The 26379-nt window shown below is 32.8% G+C and overlaps 1 protein-coding gene across 2 annotated transcripts in view; it reads right to left on the bottom strand.

Moving 5' to 3' along the window:
* Positions 1-26379, bottom strand: part of CDH6 (cadherin 6) — a 160226-nt gene that overhangs the window by 3385 nt on the left and 130462 nt on the right. The window contains exons 6-12 of one of the 2 annotated variants that reach the window (XM_074279074.1): positions 25531-25718; positions 23550-23803; positions 18584-18720; positions 15318-15439; positions 11191-11308; positions 10841-11092; positions 1677-1731 (exon numbers count right to left, since the gene is read on the bottom strand). In XM_074279074.1, coding sequence (XP_074135175.1) covers positions 1685-1731; positions 10841-11092; positions 11191-11308; positions 15318-15439; positions 18584-18720; positions 23550-23803; positions 25531-25718 — 1118 coding nt within the window. In that variant the 3' untranslated portion in view covers positions 1677-1684. The remainder of the gene's footprint in view (positions 1-1676; positions 1732-10840; positions 11093-11190; positions 11309-15317; positions 15440-18583; positions 18721-23549; positions 23804-25530; positions 25719-26379) is intronic. The other variant, XM_074279073.1, reaches the window with a different exon arrangement.

Raw genomic sequence — 26379 nt, forward strand, 5'->3', positions numbered from 1 at the left:
TGTATAACTTCTTTTGAGCATATTTGAGATAATCTAGAATCAGAAGTCATAGAAGTTAAAGTTACATAGGAAGTAGGAGTTCAAAGTATTTGAGCCAAATATTGGGTATGTTGAGTAAGAAGGAGAATAATCAGGGTCTGTAGATGGCAGCAAAAAAGATCTGATTAGGATGGAGTGAACTTGAAAAACATTCACATATTTTCTTGATTCACTTTCAAATCTCTTTTTTTCTAGTTGATTTTGCAGCAGTTGGGAGTAGATTCTGAAGAGAGAATATTTCTCCAGAAGATCTTTAAAGATCTTTAAAGATCTTTAAAGCTAAATGAGACCCATCTGAATCAACAGTCTAAACTGAAATTTGCTTTGAGACAATAAAATAGTTAATAAATTCTATACCCAGATGTAGTTTTCCCTATCTCTAAAATATTGGTTAGGCTAGTTTTCCTATTATAGATGACAGCTATCTCCTAGACTTTTTCCCCTGGGGGGAAATTCAAGATGCATGTTCCTTGACATAGTTTCCTGGTAGCCTAAAGTTAGAGTCTTTCAGACTTTATGGATATCCTTAAAAATTGCCACATCCTGCTGACCAAATTCATATTCATATATACATGAGGGGCCAGGCAACATCTATTCAAGCTATTGAGGGAGCATCATCGTGGAGTATCACTTTTATGCTATGAGTAAATCTCCTTTTGTTAGCTGTTGAATGATCTACAAGTGACTCATTTTGTTCCTGAACTCAAACCTGAACTAACCGGGCAAACCTAGCAACATTCCAAGGGTTGCAGGATTTTAAATAAGATCTTCCTTCTAAATATTATTGGGTTTATTTGAAACCTTTTAATGAATCCTTAGAGTAAGACTCTAGGATAGCCATCAAGTGATGAATTATTTAGCAATTACTCCAGAGTTAGAGGCCCTGAGTTCAGATCCTACTTCAGATACTATCTGTGTAACTTTGGACTGATCATAACTTCTCTGGCTCTCAATTTTCTCATTAACAAAATGATGTTGTTAGACTAGGGGGGTCTCTGAGACTCCTTCCAGCTCTGGGTGTGCAATCCTAAGACCATACTGTTTGAGTGACAGCTGAATTAAGTTTTAAAAAGACTATTTTTAATGTAACTGTATGAGAAAATTAGAAAATTTCTAGAAAGGTTGTGATCAGAACTGTGGAGAAGTATATTTACCAATAAATTTACAGATTAGCCATAAATTAAAATAGATATTCCTTCTGACAAATCCATTATCATTTCCTATTATTCCCTGACATGTGTGTATGCATGAGTGTGTGTGTATGTGTGTGTTTGTGTTAGGAGGGGGGGTCACAAGATCATAGACTGAATTTTGAAAGAGACATCAGAGGTCCTTTAGTCTGGGTTCAAGTCCTTCCTCTGATATCTACTATTTTTGTTACTTTGGGCAAATCACTTGATTTCTATGTTTAATCCCCTTCTTTTATAGATGAGGAAACTGGCCCGAGAAATGAAGGGACTTGTCCAAGATCACACAAATAGTATCAGAGGGAAACTTTTAACCTAGATCCTTTAGAATTAATTTAGAGTCAGTCAGCAGATATCTCTGAGATAACTGAATTCAATCTTATAATTTTTTTCCCCAGATGAAAAGTAGATGATGATGTTATTTGTCTGACAGTGGAGAGAAATATCTACCTGTTCATTCACAGTCCTCTGTTCAAACTTGGAATCAATGGTATATGTTGATTGGCTGTGGACAGAAGTGTGATATGGCATCAAAGAAGTATCAGAGTCTCTTGTCTTCCTAACCAGGTACTCTCAAAAGTAACCTAAACAGTCAGTGATTCAAATTCAGGTAAGGAAGCCTTGTTTATTGGAGTGCCTTAGGAATTTATTTTAATGAATAATTTAATGTTATTTTTAGTTAACTCATCAATAATTTGTAAATAATGATCCTTCTGAAGTGCTTAAGGGTGCTTAAAATTTTATTTTAAAATGTTTCTTAAATATTTCTCCCATAGGTTTGTTTACACTATTAATGTTATTAATAGTAGTGCTGTTATGCTACTTAGTGCATTCACATGCACTACCCCAGTATTTCTGACAACAACTTGGTGAGAGCAACTTTTATCATCACCATTTTACTTATGAGAAAATTGAAGCTCATTGGGGAAGTAATTAACATAATGTCACAATGGTAGACAATTCCAGGGATGGGTCTCAAACCATGGTCTTTTATGTGCAGTGCTCTTTTCTTTACACTTTGATGTCTATACTATTCATTAAAATCATGGAATTCTAGCTCTTAAATGGACTTACTACATTCTTAGATTTTGCAAAATAAAAACTTAGGCCAGGGTAAGTCTGAATGATGACAAATACAAATTAAAATTATATTTTTAAGCTATCATGAAAATCCAATAATTGGAATAGAATGATTTATTTTGCTTGTGCTATTGATACGTCTAAGATTGTATGGCAAAGTGGATATAATAATGTCCTTAAAGTCAGGAAGATATGGCTTCAAACATCACCTTTGATGTTTGTTCCACATACCTCTCCAAAACTAAATTAGAAAGAAGTTATTAGTGGAGATAGTTTCTATCCCAGAAATTATCCTATTTTGAACTCACATATTAGACCAAAAAATCCATAGTTTAAATGGGCCATATTTTTCTTTGCAAAGAGAGCTTTGGATTTATGTAATTGTCTATAAGCAATAGCACAAACTTTTAAAATTAAAATACAGGTTCCCGAAACTGAATGGGGAAAATATTCTAGGAAAGTGCTTCAGTGCTATAAATTCTATAAACAGTTAAGGGTCTTCCACTTTCAGCCATTCCCTAGTGCTATAGCAATAGGTGTTAGAATCAGCTCAGTGGTAGCAGTGTTATTTTCAATCTCTGGACAAATGAGACTCCTCAGACCCTAAGGCTAGATCTAAAATGTCACATACTTAACTATCACCATATCAGGACTTTCTCCATCATATATTGTTCTTTTTTAAAAGTATGCTATTTTAAATTTAATATTAACAATAACAACACATTAATTTGGCATTTTAAATCTTGGCAGGTAGCACAAATACTATTATACTAATTTAGACTTGTGTATAATAATGGCTAAAGTGTCAGAGTTGAGATTTCAACCCAGTTCTTTGACCCCAAATTCAATTCTCTTTTTCATTTCCTTTTCTAGGTAAACACCTCCTATTTTTCATGAGGTAAGTCACATTCTCAGAGGGACACAGCTCTGTCTCTTCTACCTCAATGCCATTGTTCTTGAGTATGTTTCAAGCCTTATCTTAGGTACTGGAGGCAAAAAGTCTGAGATAGTTTATAAAAGGTAGATAGCAGAAGGAAGATACTGAAGTAGATGGGATAATAAAAAGACATTTTTCTTATACAGGAGGATGTATTAAAAAAAAGAAACCAGAACGAACAGAGGACAAGGAGGACACCAGACAAGGGGTTTAATTAAAAGGGAAATATAAAAGGTAATAAGGAGATGATGAGGGGAAACTGTCACTGAGATTAGTTTCTTTGGACTAAGGGAATTTTTTTTCCCCCACAAAGTTGGTTAGAGTCATTGCCATAATTAGCATTAAGATCATCTGAAGGACACTAAGGAAATTGGAAGCCTAAGTCTTATTCACTTACTAGATGTATACTTTGGGGCATATTTTTATGGGCTTGGTTGCCTTTGTTATTAATTCCTTATCTGCCTGAAAAAAAGAAGACTAAACCAGATGTTTTCTTATGATCTTCTCTATTGTTAATAGCTATTATACTTTCCTATTAATGAATTACTGATACATTTACAATTGTTTAAAATTCTATGAAGTATTTTATGATTAAGATGCTTTTCAAAGAACTAGGAATAAAAGTAAAAAATTTTGTTCAAAATTAGGGATTATTTTTTTTTAGGGGAGGAAGGAATAAGGCATAACCTCAAATAAGCATGATTCAGAATAAAATGTGATAGACAAAGACAAAGAACTCAAAATAAAGTACATGATGGTGAGAGAGTACAGGATGAGATGAGGGAACAACTAGAAGACCTGTTTGAACAGAGAGGATATGAAGAAGAATGTGAAATAAATCTGGGAATGGAAATTGGAATCCAAATGAAAAAGCCTTAAGTGACAAGTCAAGAAAAGACACCAGCTGCTCTTATGATCTAGAATTGCCACATGACCTTTTTCTTTTTTAACCTGGTTAACCTATTTAATGACCAGAATCTAATAAACGGAGAATCATAATAGAGATTTGTAGACTCTTTTAGGAGTCTTAAATTCGGAATCACCAGCAAATTTAAAGGATTGGGGAATAAGAAATAATTAAATTCAAGAAATGAGTGTTTTGACAAACCTGAAAACATAAATTACTTGGGGAATGACAAGATTTGTTGGGAAAACTGCAGATCAATATCTTACACAATAAACCATAATAAGCTAAAAATGCACATGTGATATGAATACCAAATGTCATATTATAAGCAAATGAGAAGAGGAAGAGATCTGGGTAGCATTCATATCTATAGTTAGGGGGAAAAGTCTTGATTAAAAAAAGGGATATAGTCAATCACAAAAGAAAATAAATTATTTCAATTACATAAAATTTGAATAAACATGGACAAAATGGAACTAGGATAGGAAGAGAAGTAGTTGGGAAACTAACTTAGCAAAATTCTGTGTTGCATCACAAATCTTTGATAAGCAATTCATATCTAAGATATACAGGGAACTAAATTAAGCTGTTGTTGTTTAGTCATAATCAGTTTTTTGTACCCTATTTGGGGTTTTCTTGGCAAAGATACTGAAATGGTTTGCCATTTCCTTCTCCAGTTCATTTTATAGATGTTAAAATTAAGGTACACAGGATTAAGTGACTTGTCCAGGAACACACAAACTTCTGAGATTGGATTTGAACTCAGGTCTTCCTGATTCCAAGCTTACAGCTTTATCCACCATGTCATCCAGTTGCCTCTGAAACCATATATATAAAACCAAAAGATATTCCACCCAGAGAAATAGTTAATGGATGTAAATAAACAGTTCTCAAAAATAACATACTGTTAATAATTATATGAAAGATAGATTGCTTAACATCACTAATTAGTGAGACATAAATCAAAATATTTCAGTTTCAACTGCTTACCCAGAAATCTGTCAAAGGTAGCAAAAATGGAAATGGTCAGTTCTGGGGGAGTTATAGGAAAATGGGCATATTGAAGTATTATTTGTGAAACTATGAATTTTTCCAATTTGCAAAGTAATTTGGAATTTTACTGAGAAAGTCACTAAAATGTCTATACCCTTTGGCCCACTGCTAGATCACTGTTAAGAAGAAAAATCCAATATATTCACAAATATTTATAGCAGGACTTTTTATAGGTCTATTTACTTAACCTTAGATCACAATTTGCATGGAAGAAAAATTTCAAATAGGAAAAGATAGGTCATGAATGACTTTAAGTGTCAAAGGTGGAATTTATATAGTAGGGAGACATTGGAGTTTATGGAATAAAAAAAAAAAGTGACACAATTAGATCTGAAGTTTTTGAAACACATTTTTGCAGCTATGTGGAGAACTGATTGCAATGGGGAAAGACAGGGAGACCAATTAGAAGCCCATAACATTAAACCTCAACCAATATGATAAGGATATAGTATCTGGAACATAATAAGTACTTAGTGAATATTTATTGACTGATTGACTGAGCTAGATTGGTGGTTATATAACTGGAAAAGGGAGGATGATTATGGGAAATATTCTGGACATAGAAATAAAATTTAGCAGCTAATTGAATTTGAGAGGTGAGGGGTAGAGAAGAGTGAAAAATAATAGAGAGCCCATGAATCTAAGTAGCTGGAAGGATAATACTATCCTTAATGGAAATATGCAAATACAGAAGATGATTTTGGGGGGCAGAAAATAATGATTTCTATTTTGGACTTGGTGAGTTTGAGAAGCCTATGGGATATCCAATTTGAAGTTTGTTAGGAAATAGGCAATCGGTTCAGTAAAGTAATATTATACAAAAAACATGTATATATATATGTATATATATATATATATGTATATATATATATACATATATATGCAAGAAATAATAAAACCCTATATATTGGTTATAATAGAAATGGAAATATCATTCAAAATATTTATAAAATTCATAAATTACCTGGGAGTCCATTTATCAAGCTTATATAAATATTCAAAGCTTATATGAATATAATTACAAAATTTTCCTTAAAGAAATAAGAGATATATTCAGTGCTCATGGATAGTCTGTACCAGCAAAATAAAAAAAAAAATCATAATACTATTTAAATTACTTAACAGATTTACGGATATACCAATCAAATGCTACAAGCTTGAAGCTTAGTAGACAGACTATAATTAGCTATAGAGAGCTGTTAATCATCTGCACTGAGATGAAAATTAAACCCATAATAGCTGATTAAATCACTAAGAAAAAATATAGAGAGAAAAGAGATGAGGGCCTGAGATTGGACATGGATTATACCTGAAATTAGAAAGCGTATTACATATTATAATCTAGAAAGGGAGACAGAGAAGATCAGATATGTACTAAGACAGTTAAAAGAGAGTAGTGTCACAAAAAGCCAAAGAGGAGAGAGAGTGTTGAACAATGGCAAATGCTACACAGTGGTAGAATAAGGATTGAGGGAGAAAAATCTGTTAGATTTGGCTCCTGGATATATTATTTTGAAATTTCTCCAACTTCTTCATCATACCTCAGGAGGCTCATCATTGAGAAAACCTCATCGTCTAAAAGCTCTACTCAGCCTTAGAACTCATAATTCATCAGTAGCCTCTGCTTCTCTGATTGAAAAGTGGAATAATGAACTGTAAAACCTGAATTTGAAGAAGGGTTCAGGACATATTTTTTCATTTCCTATCTGGCTGCACTACTTCGGAAATTCTCTGATTTCACCATGCCCCATATTAGGTACCTCCCACCTTTCTCTCATTTTCAATTTCTTTTGTGTGTGTGTGTGTGTGTGTATTGTCTTACTCCATTAGATGCAAACTCCTTGAAGAGAAGACTGCCCTTTTTTATGAGATACTGTATTTTCAACATTTAAAACAGTGCTGGTATATAGTAGATGCTTAATAAATGTTTACTGATTAATTAAAGATTATTTATAACTTCCAAAAGTTTCAGTTAAGTGATATGGTCGGAAGACAGACTGAAAAGGGTTTTGAAATAAACCAGGGTTTTTTTCTTTTTTTTCCTATCAGTGGGAAATGGATATAATTTGCATTTAAAAGTTTAAAGTAAGAATTTTGGGACATGGATTTTAGAAAGAACACATTGAAAATAATTTTTTCTTAATCGTAAAAACAGTATAGACATCTATGATTTCATTTTTGCCATGGTTTTCTGACCAGAGAAAAGCCATTTCAATTCTCTGAATTTTATCATTTATAAAATGGGAATAATTGTACCAGGCTACCCAACATAATTATTTTAACAATAGTATGTACCACAAATGGCTGTAGAAATAGCAGTTATTACTGTCTGCAATGTTTTAAGTATGCTTCTCTATGAAAGAACAAATAAATTCTTGATTTTTTCAGATATTTAATCCTATGGAATCCCATACTGCTATTTTGAGAGAACAATTCCTGATTATTCTCATGAGAATTAGAAATAAATATGTATGATATTATTTGTATTCTTTAGAAAGTTATACAATATAAAGTAATTTATGATACTTAGAATTTAGATTTTTAATCCATATGATGTTTGGGTTTAGACAGTGTAACATTTAATGTTTAATATTAGTGTATTGCATTTCAAAGTTACTGATGACTTCTATTACAATTAAGTGATGACAAATTCTCATTTCTTTTTTTTTTTGTAGTAGAATTTTGCGGTAGCATAAACAATAACTGCTATCATTATTATTATTATTATTATTGCTAAGTGTTTTACACACAACAACAACCCTGTTAATTATTCATATTGGAAGTGCTAAAAGTGTTCCAGATAAGAAGGTTCAGGCTTAGGGAGTTCCTTGGAGATTCCTCATCATAAAATATGGTTATTGAACTAGATGTTTAAAGCTGTTTGTAGTTCTAAGTCATTTGATTTGCCCAAGATCACACAGCTCATAAGACATAAAACTTGATCTTTAAATTCTAAGACTAGAATTCTTTCCTTTTCTAAATACTATTTATTGAATTTTGTTTGAGCTAACTGGACCATTAGTTGGGATTTGAAATCTCTGCTGTGTAGAATGTTTCACTGTAAAATGATATCTTCCTTTGTGAAATAAGAGATGGGCTTCTATATTTTCTTTTTGTAAAGAAGTTCACATTTTTTACATTGAATTCCCTTAAAATTTCCAAGGTATATTGCTATGGAAAAAAATAACTTGTAATAAAAATCTTGTTTGCCTTTAAAATTTCCCTAAACTCATAGCAAGTATTATGTAATCTTTCTACAGACAATGTCAGATATTAAGTGTTTGCATTTCCTCTTAGTTTTGGAAAAGTTACTTGATTTCTTCTGGCTATCAAGATTTCTTTCATAGACTTCCATAGAAAAAGTATTGGATTTAAGATTATGTGAAAAAAAAAAAACATTTAAAAAACAACTTCTATCTCTGTAAGGCTCTATTACCTACTCGTTGATTTCACCAACTTTGAAAAGATTTTTAAAAAAAATCTCTCTAATATGCTATTATTTGTATTGACTTACGTCACTAAAATCACTGAATTTTTTGCATCTTTTCCTTTGCATCTTATTTATTTTCATAGCTTTAAATATCTCCTTCATCCTTAAATGTCAAAAAACTCTCACAGTTCTGATGATGAGTTTCAAGGTTTTTATAATAATTGGTAGCACTGATTCAGACTTCCTGAATATTTCATTCTTGTATTATTTTGGCATCCTTTTAGATAAAAATATAGGTACTCATTTTATTTTTCACATTCTTTGAATCTGTCATATGCTTTCTTTCTTTTTTCAGGTAGTTGGGTTATTTAACTATAATGCCCTACTTTATCTATTGGGAACATGAACTTTTCCAGTCCAGTCTCCATATTTTGAAGCGTGGCAACATTTTCTTGCTTCTCAAAAACTACATAGTTGCTAAAAATTTCTGTCAACTTTTATAGGAAGAATTATGACAGGTCCATTGAGAGTAAAAATGGAAGCTGGATCAACATTTGCTCTTGATTATGACAGATATTCAACTCATTTCTCATGATTCCTAGATGTATATTTTTCTCAGTCGTAGTTATCTTCCAGTGTATTATGCCATAGAGTCATTTACTGTATGTTGGCCTATAGGATGGTACTAAGAAATTGATCTGCATTGGTTAACTAAAAGTAATGGCTTGTGACCAGGGGCATTTCACAGATGGCATTTGTGAGCAGTGATTGTGGTAATTCTTTTAACTTTGGAGAAAATTGGGAGTCCCTTAAAATAGGTTTAGCTGACATGTCAAAAATTCATGATCAAAGATAAGTGCAAAACTTTGAAAAACACATAATTTTGAAATCTTCTAGAGATAGTATTGTCAGGGTTCTTATATGGTATCATTAAATATGGAGAGAAAGAGCAGGATAAAAAGAAAGAGAAGAAAAGAAAAGGAAAAAAATAACAAAAAGGAATATTTTCCTTAATCTTTAAAATTTGTTTTATTTTTTTTTTGTTCTATTTATTGTCATACACTAATTTCATCAATGTAAAGAATTCCTGGTATGGAAACTGTCACAAAACTCCATATGCCTATAGAGAGAAATTTTTTATAAAGTTGTTAAATAAAGTAGTGTGGGAGGGAGGCCATTATAAGTTAAGTGATCACAAAAGGTTTTTTAAGCACAAGCTGATGTTTCAGGAAGACAGGAACTCTGGGAGGCAGAAAGAAGGAGGGAGTGAATTTTAGGAATGTGGAACAGTCAGTACAAACACACAAAGATGGGAGACAGTATGTCATGAGTAAAGGAGAAAGAAAAGGCCCATTTAGCTAGATCTTAAAGTTTAGGACAGTAGTGTCCAATGAGACTAGAAAGATAAAGTTGGGGCCAGGTTATGAAGGGCTTTAAAAGCTAAACAGAGGTGTTTATAAATGTCATACATTCTATGTTCTGTTGTCTAAGCCTTTGAGAACCCAGAGTTATTTCCAAGCCACAATGGAGAGGGCTTTAGTGGAGGACACATTAAATATTTTATATCTCTTTCCAATAACATAAGATTTTATTCCAATAAATATAATGTGATATATGTAAATATAATGTATAATATATTTACATATACATAAATATAATATATTTTATCCTTTAGCCAAGTTAAATATCAACATAATTGCTTATATTTCTATTTAGCTGTCTAATGGCTGTGGAATATTCTGTTCTCAAAAAAGCCTTTTTTTAGGTAGATACCTATATTATAGTCCCAAATTTACAAATGAGAAAATTCAGATTCATAAAGGTTAAATGTTTATACTGTAAATAGCAGAGCAGTGACTTGAACTCAGACCCCTCTGTTCCCAGTTCATTTCTCTTTATATTAAACCAAAATATCTTGCTAAATGAGAAATGGAATGAGAAGGCCTCAAATCATCAATTCATACCTATACTCATCAAAAATTTTTTTTGGAAAACAAATATACTGCTATTTCATGTTTCTTATTTTTAGCTTCCAAAGACAGTCAGATAAAACTAGTTCATCACTGAGGTTCCATTACCCATAACTCCACTCTCTCCCATCTCAGTACATATATTTCAGTGGGGCTGGTGGGCAAAAGCTAATGTTTCATAATAACCACTGTTCTCCCTTAACACTAGGACATAAGGCCCACAGAGAAGCAGTTTACCTAGAAGGATAATGATGCACAGGAGGATGGCAATCAGAGCACCAGTACTTAGTCCAGTTGGATGAATAAGTGCCTCTGCATTACAAGACTGCATGTTGCCATGATGATCACATGCACAGACACGGATGGTCACGGTCCCTGTGCTGCTTTGAATTGGGTAGTCATTGTCAGAGATCACCACAGGCAGGAGGTAGGTGCTCATTTCGTGTCTATTGTAGCCATTTTTCCGAGTCAAGATTCCTGCTGTGTTATCTGAAACCAGAAAGCAGCATTGGTAAGTAAAAAAAAATATTATTAAACTGAGTAGGGATAAGAGGACAATCTTTGGAATGCAATTTGTATTAATTTACCTTTGTTGTCATGAATGGTGAAGTTTGAACTGCCAGCAGCTTCAGGAGCCAAGGAGAAGGAAAATTGGTGTCCACTGTAAGGGTCATCTTTGTCAACAGCACTCAGGGTCTGGATCAACTACAATTGAAATAAAGTTGCTGAATTGCTTTTCTGACTGAAATGGCATGACATATCCATTTGCACTGAACTGCTAAGATTAATGATGAGATTTAAAAGACTGATGGGGAATCTGTTGTATTCAAAAGACTGGATGATTGGAAAATCCTCGGTATAAAAAAAAGCCATAAAACATTATCATTTTGATCTATCAAACGATATTATTTCACTACCTGGTAGAACTGAGGCCATTTGCCAAGGCGGGGAAAAGTCTGTTCAGCAGCTTGCCTTAGTAATTAAATCTCAAGTACAAAGAAAGAAACTTGACTAGATCCTTCCCCTCTCTCCATGTAACTCTGACATGGATGGTTTAGAATGATTAGGTCTGATTTTGACAAAATTTAGCATAATTTTTTAAAAACTGGAAGCAAGAACTTATTTCATGAGGAATTTTATTGAAATCTCACTAATTTGGATTGATGAGGGAAAGGCAGTCTGAAAAACCCTGTCAAGTCTCTCTCACAGCTTTCAAGAGACCAATGAGATAACTCCCCTGGGGAGGGGATTGACTAGAGTAGCTGTTCAGTATTTATAGGAAAGGAAATCTTGCTGAAATCTAAGAACAGAGAAGGAGCAGCCTAGAAAGAGGACACAAACTGTTTAATGGAATAGGAAATATCCCAGGAATCATTTGGAATGGATAGCCTCATCTTTCATAGGAAGGATTTTATATTTCACAAACTAATTATATGAAGATCAATAATTCTATCATGGAACATTAAGATTTCCTTGAGGGTTAATGAGTCACAGATGAGTTTACATGACTCTATAACTCTTCTAAGAAGAATCCTAAAACTTGAACTTAGGACTCATTCAGATTTCACCTGAAAGAATAAGCCACTGAAACATGGGGTCACTGAGGTGAGTTTGAATTGCCCTTTCTCTCTGTGCCCTAAGAGAGAAACAAGGAGTGCTGGGTTGTTCTTCAGTGCCCAGATTCACACATCTCCAACCCCATCTTCTCTTTTAGTTCATCCTTTCCACCAGAAAAATTTTCCCAACCATTTTGCACTGTTTGTCCTGAGTGTGGACAGTATGTGTCCAGAATAATATGTGATGGTGGGGTTTTTACTCCCAGGATGGGAGTATTGTAGAATGTAGAATAGGATTGTGGTCAGTCTTAATTTTAGGCATTTAGGAAGGACAAAATTGAATTTTCAAAGAAAAAAACAAATAGGGACAAAAAAGCCAAACCATAAGTAATGGAGTCAGGACAATGTTGCATAAAATACCTTCCCTCTCTCCTTCCTTCCTTCCTTCCTTCCTTCCTTCCTTCCTTCCTTCCTTCCTTCCTCCCTTCCTCCATCCCTTCCTCCCTTCCTTCCTTCCTTCCTTCCTTCCTTCCTTCCTTCCTTCCTTCCTTCCTTCCTTCCTTCCTTCCTTCCTTCCTTCCTTCCTTCCTTCCTTCCTTCCTTCCTTCCTCCCTCCTTTTCTCCCTTCCTTCCTTCCTCCTTCCTTTTCTCTCTTCTTCCCTCCTTCCCTCCTTTCCTCTCTTCCTTCTCTTCTCTCTTCTTATCTCCCTCCATCTCTTTCTTTCTTCCTCCCTTCTTCCTTTCCTCTTTTCCTTCCTCCCTCCCTCCCAGGCTCTCTTCTTTTTTCCTTACTCCGTCCCTCCTTTCCTCTCTTCCTTTTCTTCTCCCTCCCTCTCTTCCTCTCTCCCTCCATCTCTTCCTTTCTTCCTCCCTCCCTTCCTTCCTTTTGTCCCTCTTTCCCTTCCTTCCTTTTCTCCCTCCCTCCCTCCTTCCTTCTCTTCTCCCTCCCTTCCTTCTCTTCTCTCTCTCTCTTCCTCTCTCCCTCCATCTCTTTCTTCTTTCCTTCCTTCCTTCCTTCTTAACTCACTCCATTCTTTCTTTCTTTCCTTCCTTCTTTCTTCTCTCTTATTGGGGTAGGGAGGATAGGAAACTATTCATATAAGGCTTTGCTTTTTTATTCAAAGGAATGCAAGTGCTAGTAGGAAGGAAGCCTTTGTGAGAAATTTTGTCAAATGGTCCCATCTGACTAGCAAACACTTTAAGTAGTATCACCATGTATATGAAAATTTAGAAGACTGTTAATTTGTCGATTTAATTATAAAGTATGACACACTGATTATTTCCCCTAAGACTTTTTAGTATAAAGCATTGGCAAAGGCATTCAGAAATGATAATATTGAACATCACAAGAAAGCTAGCCAGGATCTTGGACTATGGATTTTTGTCAAATGGACAATGTGTTCAAAGTGTATCCCCAACAAGAATGCTGAAGATAGAGTCTTTTATTGGGGGAAATATTATTATTAAGGGATTGGTCAAGGGCAGCTAGGTGGCACAGTGGATAGAGTACAAGCCTTAAATTCAGGAGGACCCGAGTTCAAATATGGTCTCAGACACTTAATACTTCCTAGCTGTGTGACCCTGGGCAAGTCACTTAACCCCACCTTCAAAAAAAAAAAAAAAAAAAAAAAAAAAAAAAAGGGACTGGCCAAGGGCTTATAGTTTAAAAGGAATGCTGTCAAATAGAAACAGAAACCTCTAAACCATAAACAGGAATCTCTAAAGTATGCATACTGACATATAGCCACATCTTATTCTCAACCATGCTTTATTCAAAAATATTGTGTTAAATATTTTCTAATTATATTTTAATATTGTTAAGCAGGATTGGGGATTGTTGTCCCATCTGCCTTAGAGTGTATAAAATATGTCCTATCTGGTTCAAACCCACATGGAAGCTTCCTTCCAAGAACATATAATGGAGGAACCTTTCTCCTCCCATCAGAGCACTTTTCTTCTGACTTTTGTCTTAGCTTACTGCATGGGGATGAAAAGCCTGGGACTAAAATGCCTACAAAATATTTAATGATCTTTTGCTTTCTTCCCTTAAAATGGGCACTACTTAATATAATCCTTTTAATAGAGACTCACTTTCATACTTGGCTGTCATTTGAGCATGACTGCATGATGCCTTGTTTTTATGCTTTCCTAATTTTAGATGAATAGATATGGAACAGAACAGGTTATGACCTTGTAAACTTTGAAAGTTTAGAAAAACCATTAGCAATTAAAACAGAAATTCTTAGTAGAGTCTGTTGCTAACCACAGCAGCTGATTTCAGTAAGAAGCAAGCCCAGAGAAATGACCTGCTTGAAGTACTCCTATAAAGATCCTGTTCAGTTAAGCAAGGGTAAAATGTTCCATCAATGGTGAGACTATGTTATACCGATATGTGAACTTGGTGGTAATTCCATGAAGGGAAAAAAAAAAGGACTCTCAGAGTTAAGAAGTATCCATTACTGCCACTTTTAGAGTAAGGAGGATGTTTTCTTCTCTCCTCAGGAACTGAATGGGTATAGAGGGCAGAGTGTGTCTCCCTCTGTAAGGAACATTGTTATACTTTAGTTGATATATGTTGTGTATTTTAGGTTCAATCTGGTCTATTTTTACATCTTTTCAGTAAATCAATTACCAATTGATTTTGAGGTGATATCTAGTCAAATGATTTAGAGGGAAGAAGATATTTAGTGGGATGCTTGTAAATGAAAGTACCATAAGACCACCTTCAGGCCCTTAAGGTATTCCTAAAATCCTGAGGGTAAGAGAATAATATTTTGCTGCTCATTAGTGTGAATGGAAGTTTTGGAAGAATCCTTTAGATTCTATAGTGGAAAAGCCTGAGTTGTAGGATTGTAAAAGGAATTCTATTTATTAATTTGAAAGCATATAGTGATTCAAATGAATTAGAATTTTTTTTCCTAGAAAGGATCCCATGGTTTAATGAATAGATACAATTAATGTGTATCCCCTAGCATTTTTTATATAGTGAATACGAAGTTTTAAGTAGGTTAAACTTCTCCCCTAGATTTTTATTTATAGGTCTAACTTCCTAAGCAGAGACAGCAGAAAATAAAAGTTTAGAACCCAACCCAAGCTGATTTATTACAAATTTTTAATTAATGAAGTTTGATTGTAATTTATTATTTCACTATACTCACCTGTTCTGCCTTTGCTTTTTCACAAACAAAAGTTTCATAGAATTCAGCAAACTCTGGGGCATTGTCATTAACATCCAGCACTTTGATAAATAAAGGTACACGACTACTTTGTTTTGGATTGTCTGTAAAATGTCACAAAAAAAGGAGTTTTCATTTACCAGATTGATCATTCATTTAGTATAGCAACAATAATTAGCAAATCCACTTAAAATATCGATGAGCCTTCTGTGAGCCATAAATTAAGTGAAACTAAAAAGCAAAGTAAATAAGTGATAAAAGTGTAAGTTTATTTTCAATAAGAAGGGGATATAAGGTAGAGTAGATTATCCAAAAATGGCTTTTTTAGATTAGATAATTTTTAAAATAAGTGAAGGAGTAGAAGTCAGAAAAAAAGCAAATAAATAGAATATGAATAAAATCTGAGGAGAATGAGAAAGCTATATGAAAGGCTGGTGAATTATAAAACGTTTATGTGGAATAAAGATATAACAAAAATAATGACTGAAAAACTTAAAGCATACAAATTCTTTTGATAATTCTGGAGGATCACTTATTGTGTTATGATATGAAAGACACACTGGATTAGGAGACAGAAAAAATGGGTCTGTTCTACATCTGTCACTAACTATTCATGTAACCTCTTGGCTATTCAGTTTCTTCAGTGAAATTTGAGGATTTTATCTGATGATTTTATAGTCCTCTATTGCCTTAAAATTCCCTTTTATTTTTCCAGATAAATTTTTAACATTTTTAACTATTATATAAATCTCATTAGTTGGTAAAATAGAAGCAATCCTTAATATTTAAAGTATTAAGTTGGTTTTGTAGAAAGTGAATGGTCTAGGAATCAGGAAATATGAATTTTAGTTTTGTTTCTTGTTCCTAAATAGCTACATAAACCCTGGTATTTGTATTTTTGGCAGTTAGTACAGTGTATGGCCAATATCAAGTGTTTAAGAAGTACTTATTGGTGAATTGGTATCACTAAATCTCTTAGTGACTCAGTTTCCTCATCTCTAGAAGGCTGGTTGGGTAACAAATAAGTAGCAAAATATATTCCAGATCTAACATTCTATGTTCTCTGGATAAGTTCATAGAGTGGAAATTTAAACTAAATGAATTTCATACTTCGTTACTTGAGTATCTATGATTTCTATTAAATTCTATTAAATTAATTTCTATTAATTAATAGTGACTCTGTGACCATCAACTAACACCACCATCATTCACATCTCCTCCTCCTGGTCTTCCTCCTTTTTATCATTTATATAACACTTTAAAGTTAGATTTGAATTAACATCTGCCTAATTGTAAATCTAGCACTATATATCTCACAATCTTTGTGGATTTGATAGATGCCATAGAAAGTTGCTGTAACTCAAAAATACATCCCTTTATGCAGACTGGTAAAGGATCTTTCCAAATTTACATAAAATGGTTCTCAGATCCATCACTGGATCCATATTCTAGTTTAGAGGATCTCTGAAACTTCTTCTCTATTGTCACAGTGGAAGAAAAACTCAGGGTCATTTGTAAGCTATTATTTTCATTGAATGAGTATTTAAATGAGGGATCTAGGTGGCATGGAGGGGGAGCTTTGATTACTAAAAAAGTTCTTTCCTATTAATAATAGTGATAATGATAGTAATAATAATAAAACAATATTTCAATTTCACAGACCTTCTTTACTGTCTTACATTCAGTAATTGATATTTTGCAAATCATTCTTATTTTATGGGCTCTCTCTATAGCTTCCACTTTGGATCACTTTTTGTGAAATCTGTCATTGTTTTTCACTAGCAATAGTTTTCTGGTTAATTTTTGATGGTTTTCATCCCATAGTTCATGTACCACAGGACAGTTGAAGTAATTATCTCTTTAATATTGAAATTATTTCAAAGATAGAAGCCTGGAAGATAAGCTTCCAAAATGAGAAATACTAATATTATAGAGTATCCTTATTTAAGAATATAAATGTTTTTACATGAATATACACATACATATACATACATATAACACATATGTATATACATGCACTTATATATATATGTATATATAATTTCCTTCATTCCTGTTTCATGGGTTACTAAAGACTAGGACACTGTGAAATATATGATTAAGAAAGAAGAAAGCCTGGTTCTTGTCGTGAGAGCAGGAGGTGACTCTCTATGTTCTACTGATCTATTCACAGTATCAGAAAAAACTGATAGAGAAAATTCAGCACATTGCACAGAGATGGGAGGAAACATTTACTAGAGAAAACAAAAGAGTTTCAGAGAATGAGCAAGTGTGGATGATGTTTGAACATCCATATTGATGAGATCCTAGATCCACTGGAGAATATAATGATAATTTGCTCCTGAAGCAATGTTGAATGATAGCATTTAAGGAATCTATGATTGCAGAAAAGCAGATGAAGGGTAAGTAGGGGACTACCAAAGTACTACAGGTTAGTAGCTGAAAGACAAATAGCCTTGTGAAGTGTGAAGAATCATATTAAAAGGAGAGTGGTCCTCATATAATGAAGTTTTGAGCTATAACAACTCAAGAATACCAGTAGATAGAGTGCTGGGCATGAAGTTGGAGGGCTTGAATTCAAATTTGGTCTCAGGCACTAGCTGAATGAACAAATTACTTCACTTCTGTCTTCTTAGTTTTCTCAACTGTAAAATGAGGATAATGGCACCTACCTCCCAGGTTTGTTATGAGGATCAAATGAGATATTTGTAAAGCCTTTAATATAGTTCCAGATATATAGTAAGGTCTTAATAAATAAATATAGAAGGTTCTTAATAAAGCCTTTCTCTCCTCTCCATATAAAAGCTGGAAAGATTTTATTCATCCGAAGTAAAACAAGTAAATATCTATCTTTTAAAGTCTTAAAGTAGATACAGATATAAATGATTAATAGCTTTGGCTAATAGACATGAATCCAGATATCAATTTACATAAATAAAATAAATAATATGATAGTGTGAGAATTTACTTTGAAGTCCTATCTATAACATCTTAGTAGGTATACTAAGTAAATCACAGGAGAGAAAGATAATTCTATTTTGGTGATTTCAAAGCACAAAAACTCTCCATGTATAAATAGATAAATGCTATAGGAAGAAAAAAAATCATTGCAGACTATCTATTATGGTGCTTCTTTTCCTCAAGAGTTATTTTGTAGAATCATCTCTATACTATGACAACCTTCACAAATACTTAGTAAGAAGACTTCCTGACATGAGAACTAACTATAGTATTTTGATTTGACTTACTGATCTCTGTTGCTATGACAGTAATGTTGTGCCACAGCAATGTTTCTCGGTCGAGAAGTTTAGAGGTAAAAATGGAACCATTTCCAGAATCAATGTTGAATATTCTGTCCATATCAGTGTGTCGATCTACAGAATACCTGAAATGGAGAGCAGAATTTAGAAATAATTTTCTCTTAACTTCAGTTCTAATGTATCCTAAAATTATCACAAGATACCACAATTTACTAAGTTAGCATTTCATTGTTGTTCCTATTTTTCACATTAAGACGAATGATTCAAGCCACTTTCTAACTCATTTTTCTAAACTCATAACTTTCTAATGATATGTTAAATAAAGTATAGATTTAGATGAACTCTATAACTTAAATTTGGAAGATTTTCAATGATTTGTCATTTTGTATGAAATTTGGAAGGAGGTCTTTTAATATCTACTATCTTGAACTGGGAAGAGAGAAGAGAATTTCTATTTTGGTGGTTCTAAAACACAGAGCTTTGCTCTATTGGAACTTTTAATATCTTGACAATATGAAATATTACCAAGTTGAAAGTCAGTGAATTGTCTTTCATGTATAATGTATCTTTTAAACATTTGTCTACCATAGTTAATAGGACTTTTCTCATAACCAATTAAAAAAAACTAATAATTAATGTCATTTTTAAATGGAAAAGTCTACAAAATGTTGATTAACAAGCTTGTTTCTTATAACATAACTGTTTCCCATCACATTCATATATTACAGTTTATTCAGTCATTCCCTCTTTAGATGGGTATACCACAGTTTCACTTTTTTTGCTATCTCAAAAAGACCTGCCTTGAATATTTTTATACATAAAGAAGAACCTTCCCCTCTATGGATCTTTTTTGGCTATAGACCTAGTAATGATAGGTAAGTAAAAGTCTATGCTCTGTTTATAAGCTTTTCAATTCAAAATTTCAAGTGATTTGTAGCTATTCACAGGTCCATCAACATAAATGTGTATCAGTGTACTTATTTCCTTGCAATTCCTCCCAAATGTACAATTTCCCATTTTTGTCATCTTCATCACTCCAATGAGCATGATGTATAGAAGGGGATCTTGGAAGGTTTTAACATGTATTTCTATAATTAGTAGTAATTTGAGGTTTTCTTTACATGGGTATAAATAGACTGGATTTCTTCCCTTGAAAATGATTCTTAAATCATTTATCAACTGAAGAATTTTTTTTAACAAATTAGACTTTATCTTACAAAGGTTGCTGCAAATACTTTTTCAAGTTAATTTCCTTCTTAATTCTAGTTTAATTGGATTTACTTATGCAAAATCATTTACATTTGACTTAATTGATATTATTCACTTAATCTTCTGTGATCCTTTTTATTCCTTTTTTGATCCTGAAATTTCCTCCTATCTGTAGATCTGATAGGCAATTTTCTCCCCAAATTTTTTTAATTTGTTAATGATAAGATCTTTTATATTTAGGTGATAGAGCTATTGAGCTTATTTTTTTTTTTTCTAAGCTATTATGGTGGTGATATAAATCTACTATCTTTTTATACTACTATTCATCTTATCCAGTGATTTTTTTTGGTCTAATAATGAGGATTTTGGGGTTTATTAAATATTTGGGTATTAGATAAACTCGCTTCTTTTGTGTGCTAGGAGATACAGTGGATAGTACCCTGGGTATGGATTCAAAGAGACCAAAAGTTCAAATCTGGTGTCAGACACATTAGCTATGTGAAGCTGGACAATTCATTTAACTTCACTTTCTATCTCAGTTTCATCATTTTTAAAATAGGGAAAATAATACCATCGTCCTTCCTGGGTTGTGAATCTCAAATGATATAATAATTGTAAAATACACAGCATCGTGTCCATCATATAGACGCTGAATATGTTTTTTCCTTTCTTCCTAATCTATTTTTCTGATAATTTTTAAACCAATACCAAACTAATTTCATAATTACTATGTTTTAGTATAATTTGAGATCTAGTTCTGCTAGACCTTCCTCATTTCCATTTATTTTCATATTTGTCTTGAGATTTTTTTCCTTTTTTTCTCTTGAGACTCTTGACTGTTTTCTCTTCTTTATATGAATTTTTTCCGTGTTCTACACAGTAATTATTTGGTAATTCATTAGTATGGTATTGAAATAGTAAATTAATTTCAACATTTAATTTTTATTTTATTGTTTCATTTTATCCATGAATACTTACTAAATTTTCCAATTATTTGCATCTGTCTTTATTTCTGTGAATAGTTGTTGCTACATTCATGTAGTTTATATATACATGTATATGTGCATATATTAGGATTCATAGCTTTTCAAGTATTTTATAAGTTCTATGGTAATTTTAAAGGGAATCATTCTTCCTATTTTTTTCCTGCTTGTTTTTATTAATATAACATAAAAATACTGGTGATTTGTATGAATTTGCTTTATAGCCTGCAAGTTTGATTTTATATACATGCATGTTTTCATAAACTTATATGACATACATATATATATATGTAACATGTAATTTATATAGAGATATGTGAAGTGAACAAAAATACATTGTAGCATATAATATACCCTTGACTCTTCATTCTCTATCACCCCTCAAAAGCATCATCCTTTGGCAGGTCTTATTATTTCTACCTCTATAATCTCTTTCACATCTGTGATAGCTCTTTACTCATTTAGTCTATTTCACTGGTCTTAATTCTTGTCCATTTCTCATCCATTCCACATGAGATTTCCATAATGATTCATCTCATGGTCACTCATTTGCACAATAAACTCAAATAATTCCTATATTGCCTGTGGGATCAAATATAGCTTCTTTTCCTGGGTTGTGAAGTGCTTCACAACTTAGCACTCACCTCTTTTTCTAACCTTAATAAAAATTATTCCTTTTTCTTCCCTTTTTTTTTTTTTTGGTCCAGCCAAACTGACCTTCTTGTTATTCTTTATATGATATCCTATCTCTTGTCTCTATGGTTTTGCATTTGTTGACTAGCACTTCATACAATACCTAGCATATGAGTCGCTTTAATAAGTGTTTATTGACTTGCTAGTTGTTCCTTGTGCCTGGAATGTGTCCTTTTTTCAGTTCCTCCTTTTAGAATCTCTTGGTTCCTTAAAAAAAACACCTTCTACATTATTCTTGCCCAGGGGATAGTATCCTCCATTCTCCACTTCCACTCCCATTCCCTTTTATTTTGAGTATCTTCTTTATATATGTTTATATATATTCATTTGAGTATTCTTCTTTATATATGTTTCTCATCATATATTAATGTAAACTCCTTAAGGGAAGGAAATATTTCACTTTTTTTTTTTTTTTTTGTATTTTCAGTATTTAGCATAATGCTTAGGAGTCGGGGCAACAACAACAACAAGAAAAAAAAGCAAAAGCTCCTATAGAGCTCACAGTCTCATGGAGGAGACAACATGAAGACAAGCTACATAAAAGATAAATTAGACAATTGATATTGATGTATTCCATTGCATCAAGGGAATGTTTCTGGGGGGGAAATTCTCATAATTAGCTTTCAGATTGACCAGATTTGGTCAGCTGCTTACTTCTTTGTGTGACAAAGCAGGAGGTAGAGATGACATTTTGAGACAAATAAAAGTATAGAGATGAAAATCTGCTTCATATTGACAAAAAGTCAACTAGATGATTATTTCTTTTTGTTACTATGATTCTGGTTGATAAATAAGAAAGCAATAAATTGAGAAACAATTATTGTACATATGTGTAATATAGCTAGTTAAGCTTGAATTTCATCTCGTCAATGATTTATAAGAAATGATGGGTTACATTTGGATTACTTTGCCATGGCTATCAGATCAAATAGATATACATTAATTTTCTGCTTATACTTTCTCAGCTTAAGACGCAGATGCTATTGATCCTTTTTTGCTTGAGCAGAAGTAATCTTAAGGCGTAATGGTGGGGAATTGGGCTGAGAAAAATGAAGGTTGGAGAGAAGTAATACTCTTTAATCATGAAAATCTTAAGTTTAGATTCTGAGAGGAAAATGAAAAAAGTAACAAAAGTCCCATTTTACTTTCAAGTGAGACAGCAAGCATAAAAGTATGTATCTAATAGACTCTAATCTGTCTGAAGACAGGAACTGTTGTTTTTCTTGCTGTTTGAATTTGTTTTGTTTTTGTATCCCCAATATTTAGTACAGTGTTTTGCATGTAGCAGTGCCTAATAAGTATTTGTTTAAATAGTTTTTAAAATTTTTAATGTGCCATAAAATATAAGGAATTCTCAACAATGTTGCTATAACTATTTTGAAGTATTTTGAAGTGTGGTTTCGACTTTTGATCTTGGATTATAATTATGTCCTTTTAGGTTCAAGAATAGTTTAACTCAGTGTCTTCAAATATACTCTCTTGGAATTTCAAAGAATCAACTTTATTATCCCTTTAAGTTTAGACTTTCCCCTTAAATAAGATATTTTAAAAATATGAATTATTTTTGGTTACTAAAATAGTGCATAGTGTAATACTCCTTTCAGTACATAGTTCCCTTGCATCTTATTTATATTATTTTAGGCTTCCAAATTACTCAGCATAAATCCAGGAAGTTACTTATACTCTGAAAATTTGATTCAACTACTAGGTCATTCTGACTACTTCCAAAAAAAGCAGATATAGATTAGATGCAGTTTCAGGATTCATTTTAGTTCCATTAATCCATGATTTCAGCATTCTCATTTATTGATCTATCTAGCTTCCAGTAGAGCATAATTTATGAACCGGAAATTATAAGGTATAAAAATTTAAGTTCATTTTCTTATTTAGCAAATTTTAAATCCGCATTCTTTCTTTTCTCAATACTATATACAGATACCATGCCTTCTGCTGTTGTTGTTTTGTTTTCTGTCTGTGAACAGAAGGTGTACTCAAATAAAACATGTAGGCAGATTTTGGGATAAAGACAGATCGATCACAGAAAGACAATATAATAGTATTTTGCTTACTTGACAGGATTCTTGGCTGCATCAGGGTCCTGGGCTGACACTGAGCCTATTGTACTGTTTATCTGAGCATCTTCCCTTATTTGCATGACATAGGCTAGTTTGCCAAAGACAGGAGGTTCATCTACATCTTCCACCATGATTCTAACTGTGGCTGTATCTTTAAATGGCCCCAAGTAGAGAAAACGGGACTCCACACGTGGATTGGAAGCTTCCACTTTGAGGGTATACACTTTTTTCTTTTCAAAGTCCAAAACCTTGAAAGGAAATTGACATTTGTATTGTAGTCACAAAATAACAAGAAACACAATTTGCTTTCTGTATAATTTGCTTAAAAAGATAAGTAACATAACAAATAGAAAGCTTTAAAGACTAATGGGGTTAAAGGTGATTTCCTATTGCTCCTGTTCTTTCCCTACTGGAAACATCATATAAAGTATTTTCTTATAAATGTGGTGTGCCAATAAATGTGGTGACCCCTTTTCTTTCCTTGTGTGGGTTTAGGGTAGTTCCTAAAGACCATTTCTTAAGTAGGAAAAAAGTGATGCTATATCCTAGATGGAAAGGGAAACACATAAATATATTCAATGATAGGCACAGCTTTCATGGATAATGAAAATACAAAAATAATCTTGGGCATGTGAGTTGCCCCCCATTCACAGGATCACAGAAACCAATTAGAAATGGAGGGCATCTTAGTCTAGTCAAATTTCCTTATTTTATAGATGAAAAAACTGAGACCCAGAAAGATTAAATGCTCAAATGTTGGAGGTAGGATCCCTGGCTGATTCCCAGTTCCATTGCAGAGACATAGAAGATATACAATTTTATCCAATAGAAAGCTGAAACATTTTGAATGATATCTTAGAGAACTCTGCAGGACACCCCCTACTCCCAAACCTCCTCATCAAACAAAGATAATAATAACAACAGTTGCATAAATTGCTTAGGATCAGTTTTGTGATTAAAAAAATAAAATCCATAACCTACATTGATTTTTTTAAATGGAAAGAGAATGGCAAAAGAAAACAAGTCTCATCATAAACTCAATTACTTCTTTACTGAAAATCATTCACTTTACTAGATAAAATTCCAGTTTGCATCTGATAAGGTACAAGGTACTAGAAACTAAAGAACATTAATGTTCACTAATGGGTTTACTAATCTTGTTATGATGTAAAATGCTGGTCTGAGGAGAATCAAACCATGTTTTAGTGTTTTTTCAGATAATGAAATATGTAATTCAAAGCTGGTGAGTTCCAAATTCATGTTACTTGAAGCCAGGGGCACTGATATTTCCAAGACAGGTCAGAGTTTAAACTAACAAGAAGACTTTATGTCATCAGCAATAAAAACAACCCATATTGAACTAATCATAAAATCAGAAAGCAGTGATTTTCTTGCCTCAGTTTACAACTTGATTTAAAATTTTCACCATGCTCTTTGTCCTGCATGTGGTACTTATTTTTTTTTAATCAGTCTTTGGGTTAACTCATTTTTTTATCACACAAAATAGTAGATAAGGGGAAAATGTAAAATAAAATGACAGAAATACATCTTTATGTTCAACTGATGATATTGTCCTGGAAATAAGCACCTTGATATACATAAGTATCTTGTCATCAACTGATGACCAAAATTTTTTTTAGAACAAGTCTGTGATTAACCATATCTTATAAGCTATTGAAACTACAGACTAACAATGTATTATTTGTTTTTATGATCCTGATTAATTTGTTCTTAATATTCTGGGCACATCAATCCTGCCTAAGGACATTTAAGGCTCCTAAGATTAGATGTTTCAATATATGTTAAAAGAGGGCTTATTGTAGTGCCAATGTCCAGTAATCACCAATGAAAACTGATAGTAATCATTTATTAAAAAAAGAAAGAACATTATGTAATATATTTGTAACACAGAGAACAATAATAGCATAGTTTTCCTGACTTTAGAAATAGAAAAAGGCAGATGGAAAAAACTCACCTTTTTAACAGTGATAATTCCTTCCTGTGTTTCTTGGTCAGTGATGACATCAAACATGTCTAGACCCTCTCCTTCAGTGATGCTATACTCAATTTCTGCGTTTTCACCTACATCTGCATCGATTGCTTTGATTCTGCCTATTGGTGTACCGGGAGGTGCTGACTCAGGAGTTTTAAATTGGTAAGTGCCTAAAAGAAAGAGACACATAACATAAAATGAACATAAACAAACTGAAAGCAGGAAGTACTTTCTAATTTCTATTAGTGCAGAGAGCTCTTCACGAAAAATATATATATACAAATCATTGAAATCTTTTGGAGCCTCCTTTTCTCATCTCTAAATTGGGAGATGATGATAACTGAACAGCCATATATACAGGATTGTTGTGAGGCTCAAAAGCAAAACTGCATGTTAAATACTTTGCAGACTTTAAAGTGCTAGAGAAATGCCATTTATTCTCAAAACAATAATCTGGGCTCCTTTCACCTATAAACCTTTACTTTCATGACTAAAAAAAAAATTGCTGAAATTCACACTGAATCGTTTTTAAAAGATTAAGCAGTCTCTTGTCCAGATCAGTAGATTCTGACTCTAGGTGTTAGGACAGCTTAAAATGTCATATTAAGTCAGTCATAGAATAGAAAAAATTATGATAAATAATGGACTTAAATTCCAATTACAACTTGTGAGAATTATAGAATAAAAATATTAAACCTGTGATGAATGTTAGAGATGATCTTTCTAAGAAGGAAATTGAGGCACAGAGAAAGAAAATGACTTGTCCAAATTTATGTAGCTAATAAATGACAGTGAAACTTGATTACATTTTTTAAAATTCATGGTCCAACT

Source organism: Sminthopsis crassicaudata, chromosome 1, assembly GCF_048593235.1.
Source record: "Sminthopsis crassicaudata isolate SCR6 chromosome 1, ASM4859323v1, whole genome shotgun sequence".
In the NCBI taxonomy this organism is placed as follows: domain Eukaryota; kingdom Metazoa; phylum Chordata; class Mammalia; order Dasyuromorphia; family Dasyuridae; genus Sminthopsis; species Sminthopsis crassicaudata.